Source organism: Periplaneta americana, chromosome 13, assembly GCF_040183065.1.
Source record: "Periplaneta americana isolate PAMFEO1 chromosome 13, P.americana_PAMFEO1_priV1, whole genome shotgun sequence".
NCBI classification, from domain to species: Eukaryota; Metazoa; Arthropoda; class Insecta; order Blattodea; family Blattidae; genus Periplaneta; species Periplaneta americana.
Window position 1 is genome coordinate 56,841,771 of NC_091129.1, and position 14,884 is coordinate 56,856,654.

At 35.9% G+C, this 14,884-nt stretch overlaps 1 protein-coding gene across 1 annotated transcript; it reads right to left on the minus strand.

The window, feature by feature from the left end:
• Positions 1–1,741: 1,741 nt before the first annotated feature.
• On the minus strand, positions 1,742–14,851 carry LOC138711973 (10 kDa heat shock protein, mitochondrial). Its single transcript, XM_069843293.1, has 3 exons — positions 14,693–14,851; positions 9,196–9,372; positions 1,742–2,168 (listed from the first exon to the last, which is right to left on the minus strand). The coding sequence occupies exons 1-3, from the start codon at positions 14,693–14,695 to the stop codon at positions 2,025–2,027; spliced, it is 324 nt and encodes a 107-aa protein (XP_069699394.1). The 5' UTR covers positions 14,696–14,851; the 3' UTR covers positions 1,742–2,024.
• Between the last annotated feature and the right edge of the window lie 33 nt (positions 14,852–14,884).

Sequence of the window (14,884 nt, forward strand, 5' to 3'; positions counted from 1 at the left end):
GCATAAAGAAATTTTTTATATTTGAATATTAATGCTCCCAGTAAACACTGATAGCACATGTACATAAATGCCTGAAAAGAAGACTAAATGACTCAAAATTAGAAGATAAAAAGGCCTAAAAATTCAGTGATCTATAAAATATGTACACACGTGACGTTTTATATATACAGGGTGTATCTATATATATGTGTCCACAAATGTGGGGGCGTATTCCTGACACCAAATCATAACAAAAAGTTCATATCAACCCTTCGTTAGGGAGTTATGGGTTTATTGGTACATTTAACAACACACATTTATATTGGTACATTTAACAACACACATTTACAAAAATTGCTCAAAGTGACCTCCTCATGCTTCGATGCATGCCCTGAGGAAGCATTGGTGGATGCGTGCAAACATTTTTCCACAAGGTAAGTGCCTCTCAGGGTATCTTTCTGCATAAAGTTGACATGCTGCTACCGTATTCCCATCTGCTAGGCCATAAATGTAGTGCATATCCGTCATTTCTCTCACTGAATACATCTTGTGATATGATGAATGTTACTGTGAATAACACAAAACAGAACAAAAGGCAATCAGACAAAACAAAACAAATGTCATGACCAACTGTAACGAAGAAAGTGGAAAATATGCAAGTTTGAGGTGAATTACATAATCGGAAGTCACTACAGGAAATTCCTTTCATAACTCCCTAAAGAAGGGTTTGCAGACCCATGTTCATATGAACTTTTTGTTATGTTTGGTGTCAGGAACATGCCCTCACGTTTATGGACACATATATAGAATACACCCTGTATGTATGTATGTATGTATGTGTGTGTGTGTGTGTGTGTGTGTGTGTGTGTGTGTGTGTGTGTGTATATTGTGACAGCGACGTGAGATTCGAACTCACGACCAGCGTCCCGCGAGAGAGAGCATATCGCGCGGGCTTCATGAAGCATGAGGGACGGCGCGACGAGGGGAAAGGGAAAGGCCCACGCGACGAGGGGAGAGTGCACGCGCAACTGCTGCTTGCGGAGTAAGGGAGAATGGACCTTCTCGACCCTTCCAGAAAATGCGTCGAAGTGGAGATATCCAGATAATTCTCTACACACCTGTAGAAGGTTCTCGCAACTATGATTTTGCTATAAAAGAAGCGCCAGCGAACTAGAGCAGAGTTTTCAGTTATTCCGTCAGTGAGTAAGCCAGAGCAAGCAAGCCAGAGTTCGACTCGAGTGTGCGTCCGCATCTGCGTCAGCATCCGAAGGCCTGAGTTCGAGTGCAGTGGACCGCAGTTGGAGGGACCTGAGTTCGAGTGCAGTGGACCGCAGTTGGAGGGACCCGAGTTCGAGTACAGTGAACTGTCTCTGAAGGTCTGTGGTTCGAGATACTGTGAACTCGAGTGACTGAGATAGAAGAACTGTGAACTGAGAACTGGTAGTTCTGATTTGTAAATAGTGCTTTGTAAATATTAGTTAAGATTAACAGTTCATTGTTGTGCGTAATAAACCAAGTAAACTGTCATTGTCGTCGGTGGAGTGCTATAACGAATACGGTGTTGAGTGAAGATCCAATTGTTGACGAGAGCGTTTAAGGCGAATTGTAGAAAGGAATTATTGTTGTGGCGAATAAATTACATTGTTGTAACTAATAAAACTCACAATATATATAATTTTAAAGGGACAGCATAATCAAAATCTGGGCACTGCTTTTAAATATATTTAAAGAATGAAGTGTACAACAGAATAAGCACAAGACGTTTAAATGCAACTGTTTAATATATGAAACAAATACAAAGAAGTTACATTCTAAACATATTGAAAACAAGTGAAAATGTTACAGTAAGAAACCCGAAAGTGGGTAACTAGGTTTGCCTGTAACATTCAATAATGTTTGCCATTCATACCATTTTTCTCATATTCACATTCACAATATACCCTCTTTAAATTCCATTAATAATAGAATGTTTGTTTGCCTAAATCATGACGTTTTTCTTAACTACACATTTGATGCTGCCAACTATCTTGGGAGCAACCTCAGATTCATGACTCCAGCTTGGCAAGAATATCTGATTCTCTAAATAGGTGGAATTCACTATTTTCTTCTAATTCCACTTTTGTACCACCATATTCAGGCAGCAGTACCTGGTCTCCAACCTTCACAGATAATGGCACATGTTCACCTTTCTGTAAGAAAGGAAAAAAAATCTATATAAACTTCTACGTATATAAAGATTAACAGATGGAAAAAGGAATACAATTTAATATGACAAGGCATAGTAAAAAGAATATTGATAAACTATATCATCTTTATGCAGCTTTGAAGTTCACATTACAGGAAACGACATTCCTCGTCAGGCTCATAATAATGGTCCTACCATGATCACCTTTCACAATGCAAAATAAAAACATCCGATTATTCTCTTCACAGCTTATAAACTGTCACTCCATCACCAATTCCATTGAGCTAAATAGCTTAAAAGTTGACACAGGATCTTTCAATAAGGAAAAAAACATGTTTGCTGAACAGTTGTGTAACATTTTTAGCATAATATGAAGTTCAAGAGTCTCCACCAGGTACTGTACATGTTAAAGCATAAGCATGCTGCCATCTGTCGAGTTTTGCTATATATATTAAATTAGTATTGCTCTGTCATGGGCACAAGACAACCAAGACAGTATATATGTTTATCGCAATTAATAAAATACAAAACAATAAAATAAATAACATTCACACAGTCATCAGGATTCTGTGAATCCTCTTTTTACAATATATTAAATGACTTTTCAGTTACAGCTTGTCCAAGTCAATTCTGCACATAGGATTATGAGAATGGAATGTGAAGGTAAACACAGTTGCCACATAGATAATTTGACACTGATTTCAATACGTGATACATCATTTAAAATATACTATAGAACACAGAATATTTTCTGTTCTTGTTTTCCAATCAAGGTAACCTGTGATAACATTTGTGCTCTCTTCCCAGCCCACAAATATTCTCTCCTTCACCCATCCTAACCACTAGGAAAGCGAAATCTCTCTCTCGAGTCTGTAATAACATCAAGCAGAAGTACAGTCTATTTCAAAGTCGCCTTATATTTTGTCCTGAGCATTTGAAATTACAGTTATTGTGTAATCAAGTTCTGTTGTGTGTGTGAGAGAGAGAGAGAGAGAGAGGGGGGGGGGGGGTCAACTGACGATGTGAAATGCAGTGGGAAAACTGTTGGATGTTATTATTAGAGAGCGGAATTTTAGGCTCTAAAAAGTGGCATTTTAGGTACCTAAAATAGGCTTTTAAACTCCTTCATTTAGGGTCTATAAAATAAAAAAATAGGCTTTTTTTTGTTAAAGAATGTCACTAATATAAGAGTGTTTTTCATTCACCAATCACATTTCCATAGTTTGCTTCACAGTAATGATCAGCACCTATTGTGTCGCTCACTGCTATACTTACGAATGGTGAGAAAAATGGAAGGGGTTGTTTCTGTCTTGAAATGTAAGAGAATGCTTATTCGAATACAACCCAGAGAGTTTGTATTAAATTGCTGACAGACAGAGGAAGATATATAGCCTAATAATAATAATAATAATAATAATAATAATAATAATAATAATAATAATAATAAAAATAATAATTTGTCCCGCAGGAGTTCTTTTACATGCCAGTAAGTCTACTGGCATGGGCCTGGCACATTTAAGCACACTTATGCCATTGACCTGGGCCGGGATCGAACCTGCAACCTCCAGCACAGAAGGCCAGCGCTATATCGACTACTCCACCCAGGCCGACTGAAAGTTGGAACTTTAGAATTGAAATATTAGAGGGGGTGTCCCAGAAGTACTTCTCTATTGGGTTGTTCACTGCTAGGAAGGAGTTATCAGTCTTGGAATGTGTACAGTGAAGGATATTAAGAAAAACAGTAAACAGTTACGAAAAATGATGCAAAAATTAAAAAAAAACTTAAAAAACAGGCACTAACATCGAAATAGGCATTTTTAGGCTCTATAAAACCCCTTTATTTATACCTATATTTCCACGAAAAATGTAAATATTAAATCTCAAGCCTGTATGAATCAATGAAAAAAAAAAAATAGGTTTTTGCCTAAATTCCTCTATCTAGTTATTATACAGGTTTCCTCTCGTTACCACCTTCTTTCACTAGAGCACAACCTCCAACTTACCCTCTTGGCTTGCAGACTTGACTTGGTAAGGCTGTATTACGGATTATTTTTATATAATTCTTTAGAAATTTGTAGACCACAGCTCTCTCTATCACTACACAAAAAACTCTTTCTTTCACTATGAACTAAAATTCAACTTCCTTGAGGTTAGTTGATACTGTAAATAGGAATATTTCACATATGCATGGTTGTTGAGGCTCAGAGATGACAAGTCATGCATTAAAAAAAAAAAAAGAGGTAAAGCATTATTAAATGAGTAACATTTAAATATTGATATAAGTTAATGTCGGCCTGATTGGCGTAGTTGGTATAGTGCTGGCCTTCTATGCCCGAGGTTGCGGGTTCGATCCCTGGCCAGGTCGATGGCATTTAAGTGCGACAGGCTCATATCAGTAGATTTACTGGCATGTAAAAGAACTTCTGCAGAACAAAATTCCAGCACACAGGCAACGCTGATATAACCTCAGCAGTTGCGAGCATTGTTGAATAAAACATAACATTTATAAGTTACTATTCACATAAATGAAATAAATTTTAATGTGGTTAAAATTAGGTTACAGACAAATGAATCGAGATTCTAAAGATATGTACTTCAGGTTATAAGAATGATATGATTAAAAATGTAGATAAGACAAACTAAAATAAGTTAGATCATTTAATACTTACAGATTATGAATTGACTAATTAGAAGGAGAAACGCAGTATAACCAAAAAGAAGATATCAGAATTGATCCGAGTCATAACAGAAAAAGCAGAAGAAGAAAAAAATAGTTTTAATATAATAAAATACTCAGAACACTGCATTTCCACCCCATTTGTTTTCTAATATACCACTAATGTCTGTGATGTTAACATTTTTATCTGAAATGTTGATAGCTTTGCAGTTTAGTATTATATTTTAATGGGTAGATTTAATTAATTAAAATGTTATAAATTTTAGGTTTATACCGAGTCCTTCATGCAGCCGGACACTAGTTAGTCTCTTGCATGCTTGATCCTTATTATAATAATGAGAAATCTACTTTGACACACCTTGCTATTAGATGTCGACGGTGTTAATGTCAAAGGTCGTAACTCTCAAAAATGGAAAAATTGAGAATTTCATACCATTCTATTTGTGTATGGCCATTCTACGTGTATGTAAAAAGGATTTTACCCTCAGACAATTATTTTGGTATAAGTAACAATTCTTAGAATTTCTAACCCTCATTCATTTAATAAGCTTATGTAGCTTGGTAAAATATCATCTTTTGGTATTGGGTTGCAGCATTTTACTGAACCTTGCTTTTAAATTGATGGTTACGACCTTTATCTTAACACAATGATATAAGTACAATCTTAGAAGGGGAAGGGGAGGAAGAAAGAAAAAAACAAAGAAAGAAGACCAACTGCCATACACTTCAGAAAACTTTGGTTGATTCCGTGAAAGCTTAGGTTTTCATGTGAACGAATTTATTATGCACAACTCTGCTCCGTTTTTTCTTTGTTTTGTTTGTAGCTTTTTCTGTCTGTTTATAGACTAATATCCGAGGAATAAATTAGGTGCAAATTAAACATCCTTTCCCTAGTCATGTGAACCATGTGCTGCCTGATGTGGATTAGACAATATGACACTACAGGAGATCGGTCATTTTTTATGTCTAACAAGGCTACACATGTTATTTGAAGTAAATGTTCGAAAGGATAACGAGCTGTTTGTACATACGAATGTTTGCAGCAATGGAATGTGTTCCTCAGAACCTAGTGGAGTTCTTTACATTAAATTAAAACTGGAGAAATTCGGAGATTACACAACTCAGTGACAGTCACCAAAGACTTCAGTTGATAATGAGTACAATGATATTATCCTCGATAAAGTATGTGTAACTGCTGTCTTTCTGTGTTAAGTTGGCGAAATATGGAGTCAGTTTTAAAGCAACATTTTTTTTTTCTGAAATTATTATCTAGAAAAAAGTTCAATAACCTTGTGAACAATACATTATGATTTTCTGCCATGTCATGAACAGTATGTAATTTGATATGCATCAAAATGTCGTATTCATGATTAAATACTGAAAACATGCTGAATAAAGATTACACTGTTAAATTCTTAGCACTAGACTTCTTTCTTTAGACATCATCCTAATAGTGCTGTATTTTCAAAATTGTCTCATAATAATCTCTTTCTATTATCTAATATTATTTGAAATATATTAACATTCTATGTATTTTAGCTTAATTCTGCTACACAGTTTATTTCAGTGTTTAATTAATAGTTAAAATAACAACCATATTAAGTCACGTATGGGCGAATCCAGAAATGCATATAGAATGTTAGTTGGGAGGCCGGAGGGAAAAAGGCCTTTAGGGAGGCCGAGACATAGTTGGGAAGATAATATTAAAATGGATTTGAGGGAGGTGGGATATGATGGTAGAGACTGGATTAATCTTGCTCAGGATAGGGACCGATGGCGGGCTTATGTGAGGGCAGCAATGAACCTCCGGGTTCCTTAATAGCCAGTAAGTAAGTAAGTTTAATTAATAGTTCATAGTATTTTGTTGTTTAAATCGTAAATAACTCTTGTATACATGTAACTCTCATCTAAATCAAATTTTTGAATTCTTTGTAAGTTCATGCATATGTATATATACTTTTTGCTGGTTGAGTGGAGGAGAAGGCCTTATGGCCTTAACTCTGCCAGCTCCAATCACCTTTTACCCTCAGAATAGACTTGGTACTCAATTTAATAGGAGTGAACATTGAGGCTGTTCTTTACCAGGCCACCATTGTATTCATTAGCTTAAAAGACACAAGTATCAGAATGCATGTGTGTACCTTACATAAATATATATCATTTAAATAAGCACAGGGACAATGAAGAATTGGCAACATAGCACTGTTAAGCATAGCTTGTCAATAGAACGTGATGTTTTGTTTGTAGTACGTGCAGTCTCAATGTGATAAGCAGCTTGAACTTTTTTTATAATATGGTAACTACAGTACATGGATTTTAATTTAAAAATATAACTCAAAACACAGACCCTCTCATCAATACATATTATCGACCTCTCTATAAGTTACTGCAGAAATGCAGAATAGGTGTGTAAATATTGTATACTCACAAAAAATAAGTTACTTAAGTTATGTATTCACAAATTCGTTTTTTTTAACATAATGGTGGTAAATTATCACTCCAGCTAGAATAAGCAGTGTACAAGATGGGGGGGAGGTTTTTTTCACAGTGAGTGGAATCACCCTCATACTCTACCTTCTCCTTACAAACCACACCATAATTAGTTGAGGAATTTTCCAACGTTTTATACGAATTTTTCATATTCCAATAACGTTAATTCATGAGATTGTATCACTGTTCACTAATGAAGTTATAACTTTATCAGCTAAATATTTATGAACATACTGCCCTGAAGTCTGACTAGCGTCAGCGATGTACCCAATGGAGGGAAAAGGAAATGACCACCCTACCCCATTATCTCCTGGCCTAGTTGCCTCATAAGTGGTGTCTTCTTGGTATCACTTGTGGGGTTCAGACCTGTATTCGGATAGCCGACTAAACAACAACTGCTAATATGATCTAAAAAAATTCACATTCCTGCCACTCACACTTGAACCAAGAAGATTTTTTAGTGAATGTTTTACAAATAAAAATCTGTTCAATGAAGACTACATTTTATAACGTTTTCATCAATTCAGTTTGGTGAGAGGGACTTGTCTACAAATACAGTAAGAGTCTCACTAATTCGGACTGATTTGAAGAAAAAATAAGTCTGAATTAGTGATGAAGTCCAAATTATTGGTTACAATTCACAAATTCAATTCATGTATACATCTAAATGAATCTTATGTTGAGTAATTTGAATTTATCACATTTTTAATTCTTTGTATTCACTTGTACTTTCAATATGTGGAATATTAATTTCCAAGTGTCTTGTGTGGAAAAAAACCTGTCCGAATTAGTTTCACATTTTTATATAGTCTATGGAATACATATACTTTTAGTCAGTTATTTAACAATGCTATACCAACTACTAGGTTATTTAGTATCTACGGAATTGGTGATGGTGAGGATTCACCATGGGTTTACCTGGACATTCGTCTTATAGTTTGGGAAAACCTCGGAAAAAACCCAACCAGATAATCAGCCAAACTGGGAATCGAATCTATACCTGAGCACAAATCCACATCAGCAGGCAAATGCTCTACAGTCTGAGCTATGCTGGTGGCTATATGGATTGTCATATTGTAACTACCTGGTTATCTTAAAAAAGTATTGAAAGATGAGGGTTAACTTAACGAAGATAATAAAAGGTTGAGTCATTTCCGTAAGTCCCGTGGTAAGTCCAAAAAATACCTTATACTCATGATTGATAAGTTAAAGAATAAAATTTAAAAATACAGCATGAAGTCTATAGACCTGAATCAATAAATTAGACAAAATGAACACTTTAACATGGATTCATTTCAAAACACTGATGTGATATGCACGTGTTTCACATGATCCAAGGTAAGTGTCTCTTGCGAATTTTACCATTTTGCCTTATTTGTTTGTGAATTGTAGACAAGACATCGTGTTCTGTTCTGTAAGAATCCTCTGTATTGTATATTAATTTGTTATATGAAATTGCCATGGTTAGAGAAAACAAAAATTACTACTTTTGTATTCTAGATTTCTATACAAAATTATAATAATATAAAGTTAAATATGTTAAGATATTAGCTGAAAAGGGGGGGAAATTTTGTATAATTACGTACCTAACTCAAGCATAAATTTTCCAAATCATAAATTTTCTGTTAATTACAGCAAAACATGGAAGTAGTGAATTATGTGTTACAATTTTCATGCTTATCTTATACTTTATGTGAGTTAATGATTCACTACGTCTATTATTCATTTTTATCTACTCTTCTGACAGGTGTACTGTAAAATATTCTAACATCTAGGAAAGTACAATTTATCAGACTATGCACATTTATGATTTTGGGTTTAGCTCTTTATGTCAATAAAAGGCTACAGAATATAATTTACATACCTGATTTCGAGCTCCTGGTCCAACTGCAACTATTGTTCCACGAAGGACCTTAGCCTGAGCCTTTTCTGGAATAACAATACCTCCCTTTGTTTTTGTCACTGCTTCTGCTTTCTGAACTAAAACTCTATCGAAAAGAGGAATCAACCGCTTTGCCACTTTAGTAGCCACTTGCGTTGCCTAGAAAGAACAAAATACAACAGACAGGCACTTCTGTAATATTTTGAAAGACCATGCTGATATTCACTACAATGTTAATTAAAATCCGCTAAACTGGAGAATTTGCTATGGTAGCTTTAAACCGTGGCATTACGGTTACGACCAAATTGAACTAAATATACAATGTCGCCAACATAAGGACATGGCATTGGTCTGTGGCGTCGTTAGAAGGAGAAATGTATTTTTTTTCTCTCTACCGCCTTCATTCTGAACATTACTGAGAGATAGCACCACTGTTAGCGACAAGATGTATTTAAGTAAATATTGCGAGTAGATTACGTAGCTTAGATGAGGGGCTCGCAACAGGAACAGTTTTCCTGTAGTGCATGCGCGGACCTCTCATGCAGTGGCAGCATGATCTTTACTTGAATTTATTTTCGTGTGTACATTCCAGATCAAATCAAGAAGATCCCTTCTTGCTCCGATTACACATGTTGCATATTATACGAGGGTTAGGTTTGGTTAGTTTAGGTTTTTATTAACCAAGTCCGCGCATGCACAGACAGACGAGATGATCCTGTCGGTCATGGCCCTTATGGTAGTTTTTGTTTCGTAATATTGATAAACAATATGATGAAAGCACTTGGAGGAGGAGAAATTGTGAATTGTATGAATTATATAAGGAACCTGACTTAGTGAAATATATTAAAATTAATAGACTGGCCTGGGCTGGGCATTTGATACGCATGGACAATAATAAAACTGTTAAAAAGATCTATATGACACAATCATTACAAACAAGAAAAGCTGGAAGACCGAAATTAAGATGGGAAGATGTCTTGCAGGATAGTAGAATTAGTAAAATTGGAAATTGGAAGAATTTAGCAGCAAGGACATTCTGAAGAAGGCTAGGGCCCATAATGGGCTGTCATGCCATGTATGATGATGAATATGATGAAAGCGGTGAATAATTTCATGGCCACTAAAAGTTTTTTTCATAAAAAACGAGATATTTTCTCTGGATCACAAATAAAATGGCAATGCGGTCATAATTACGTACAGTACTTAACGCTTTGGTGAACATTAACCGGAAATTTACCTTCCTTCATTTGAATGATATTCCCTAAAACATACATTTTCCCCTCTTTATTTCTTGTGATCACTTATTTTAAGATATTACTACATTTGCAATTTCTTTTGGTGCATTTAAAACACCACCGTTGTACTGCATAAACCTTGCACTTGAATAGTGGAGTGAATTATTTAAGAATATAGTCGTGAATTTTACTACCACCATTTCGATTGTCTTTTGTTTGACATGACTCTGTATGGCCCGGTGACTAGTGGCCAGCGAGCAACGTCTGGTATTACCACAGTCTAGTATATACAGTCGCGAAGCTCAATATGTAGTAAATATGCAAACATTAGATAGTTGCTCACCACTAGGAACGCTAATATCGCCTCATTACAGGCAATGCAAAATAGTACCATCACAGTCTATTGTTTCTCGCACCCTCAAAACTAAAGCTTTGTGACTGTATATAGTAGACTGTGGTATTACCGTGCATATTCTCCAGTTGTTCCTTAAAATCAATTATTAGAAACAATTTTACCAACTTCTAAGTTGGTTCGGAGTGAGACACTTTATACAGCCTGACCAATTCCTAGTTTTAATTTTATTGCATTACACTAGTAGAAATTCCGTATTATTCAATTATGTTTGTATCCTGTAGTACTGGCAATATTGTACTACTTTCCAGTTAGATAGGTTTTCATTTTACACTATATTACTGCCTTATAACTTCAGAGGACAAAACAAAAATTGTCATTTAACAATGCTGTATTACATAAGCGGTTATCTAGTGTTAATGAAATGAGAGAGAACGAAATAGTATTTTGCAATGAGTTCGAACATTCTTCATAAGATTATCTAGGATTTGTCCTTGCAGTTTGAGGAAATCTCGGAAAAGCGAGTCCAATCGAGATTCGAACTTGCATCTGAACAGTTTCGAAGTATCGTTCGTCACCTCTAGGTAATGTCAATAGCCTCTATTACTATGAAATTCATATAATAAACCTATTATTAAATGTAGTCTTTACTTGGTTTTGTGCATAACCATTTAGAGTTTCAGTTTAAATTTTTTTGGCACGTACAATATAGGCCTATTATGAATTTATTCCTACCTTTACAACGGAATCATTTCATAATTTTAGAACATCTCCCACAGGAACACATGATCTAGTCTGGATGGTCGACAACAATGAAATGACTGAATAACATGGAAGTACTACTACATGAAAACCAACACTACTTTTGAATGATCTAGATCTGAACTCGGATATTGTAGTACCATCCGATCTATGCCCCTTCAGCGCTGTCATCATTCTTGGAAAAGTTAACGCCTCTACTCACCCCATTCCACCCATTTCTCTCCCACTACGTCAAACAGCAGGCCACGAACCTTGCCGAATAGGGATGTTGCCAAACTTTCGTCAAACAGTGTCATGTCTCTTGAATATTGCTTACAATACTGTAAGGTTAATTATTACTTATTCATAATTTAATTTAAGTAGGTCTAATGACGCTGATTGACTTATGCAAAATGCTATTACTTGCTTAATAATATTTCTTTCACCACTCCGTGCTACAGTATTCATGTTGAGTTGACAACACTGGACCGCAAGTGCAAATAAACTGTCCCGCAAGAAGGCTCAAAATTGCTTAGTAGTGGGGGAGAGAAATGAATTGCCGAGGCTGAAAAGGAATTAGGGTTCAGTTCGCATATCTTACGGGGGCACAGAACCGATGGTCGGATTATACCTAGTGTAAAGACAAATTTATTAATTACAAAATTTCGTTTTTATATTCAAACACAATCTTTACTTCTCTGACATCAACAATCACGAATTGAAATTTAATAGATCTCTTTCGGCCTAATTCAGTAGTTTTTCCTATTACCGTAACGTGATTCTTTTTGCCTGCAAGAATAACAAGCCTGCGAACAAGAATCCACTGAAAATGCGTGAGGGTAAATTCCACTGTTGCAATTTAAGGTTTTAAAATAGGGCTTGAATAGGCACAATTTTCTTTTATTTCACTGTCTTCTGTGAAATATACACTTAGCGGCAAAAAGAATGGGTCAACTCTTGGTTGATACAAATGCTAAGTTCTATTGCGCGGTTCACTCGTGTAACAGTAACCCACTGCAAGGCATTGCTGTGGTGTCTCTTCATTGAAAGTCATCCATCTATAATGTAGTAAACCTTACGAGCAGTGTGTGGCCCAGTGGTAATAAGTCTGACATCCGTACCAGATGTTGTGAATTCGCCTCCCGGTACGGTAAAATTATTATTTTTTTTTATTTTAATTTTTACTTAATTTATTAGTTTAAATGTGAAATGGCTTTTGTTAACGAACTTCGTGATGCCTGCCTTGTAAAAATATTATTGCCCATCACCTGTAAGCTATTAATAGGCGAGACCTGACCTGTATAAACAAAAATACTTGTTTCACATCCTAAAAAACCGGACGCATATCAAACACAAATAATTAAATTAACAAAAACAAACAATTTGTTAATATATTCACAAAAAAAAAGGCCTGTGGTGGGGACTAGTATCTCGTTCACAAACCACCTGCGTCAACAACTGCCCTCATTCTGCGCGGCATGGAGTCCACAAGATTATGGAACAGGTCTAAATTCTTGGCCATCTCCTCCCACGCATCTAGAACTCTGTACCACAATTCCTCAGGTTTCCGAACGGGTGGTTGTTCTGCCCAATTAGAGCATAGGATCCTTTTCACTGCAGCCCACTAATTTTGAATCAGATTCATATCTGGTGAATTTGGAGGCCAGTCGACTGGGTCGACATCACGCCTCCTCGTAAACCATCTTTGAATCTGGTTGACGGTGTGTACCGGATAATTATCCTGCTGGAAGAAAAGTGTTCCTTCTGGATATTGTTCTTGGGCGGAAGGGATCATTACATTTGCCAAAATGTGTTCGTAGACTTCTGCTGTAAACTGCCCGTGGATCGTTCCAGAAGTCCTGCCTCAACATATGACATCCACCCCCAACACGCGACCCTCACGCAACCTGACTTGTTAATTCGTCTCACGAAGCGTTCATCGTATTGGTGGCATTCATACAATAAAATAGGGCAGTACTATCGTTGCTATTGGAGACAAATACCTCGTCGGAGAAAATAACATTTCTCCAATCGAAGTCCTGTCGGAGAGTAGCATATGCAGAATGCTACTGGAGACAATTACCTGGTCGGAGAATATGACATTTCTCCAATCTAAGTCCTGTCAGATAGTAGCATAAGCAGAATAACCTATGCGAACCAGGGCAATATTATTGTTTCTGTGCCATCTTCAATCGTAATGACGAGACAGAACGTTGTATTAACAGATAGCAATATTGCTTGAAAAAGAGAGGGAGGTTTATTATTTATTATAGCTTTGATGGCAAATTTGTAATTAAAAAAAAGATTGGGGGAGATTCGAACCTTGAGCTACTACTATCAACTTGTTCATTGTAACGACTTAAGCTACTGTGACTGTTAATATCCGTTCGGCATAATATGTGGTTTTCCTGTTCATATTCACTCCGGTTGATTTTGTATTTATCAATTTTATTATTATTTCACTCTTCAAGAGCCCTGATGTATCTATAATCAACTCGCCATTCGATTTTATTACATATTTTAGACTGAAACAAAATACAGCAAGTTTAAATGGTTTAATTAAATGTTACCTGGTTGACTACAGCTTTGACGAGACGAGTATGCGCAATGTTATGTCTCTGGAACTTAGAATTATGTCTTAGAATACTAAAAAGAGCAGATTTGTCTGCGTTTGTCGAATGCGCATCATTATATTTACGAAAAGGCACTTTTCAGTGCCAATAATTTATTTTGTGTGCACAAGGTTGGAATTTTGAAGTAAGAGGGAAAGGGTGCAATCCATGTTCTGGAGTTTATCCCAAAAATGGACAATGCGCAACAAGCAGATTAATTCAGTTTTAAAAAATAAACAATTCATTAGTTGAGCAGAAGCTATGAGTATACAGCAAGAAGACATGAGTAGACCTTGTGTATAGAGTAGGTTATAGCTATGTATAAAGTTGTATTTTTTTTTTCGTACGTTCTTAATACAGCATAGCTCTCAGACATACAATCTTCAACAAAATTCACAGCCTCCTTTATGCTGAAGTCATTGTATTAAATTCCAATGATAACATGAAATCTGATCAAGCATTAATCGTAAATGCTCCGAAATAGAAAACCCGGCTTCATTATGTTAATTGTATATTAAGTACGCAGAAGTAACACTTACCATTTTGACTACCGTCAATTTGAAGTATATAATAAATAGTGCGTACTCTTCACTATAAAATTAAGTTTTCTTCCAGAAACAAATCTAACTCCACTGCTCAAGAAACTTCGAGTCCAAACCTCTTGGCAACCACACGAGGTATCGTTGATGATTTGATAACAATTCATTTGTGCAAACTGACACTATGCAAAG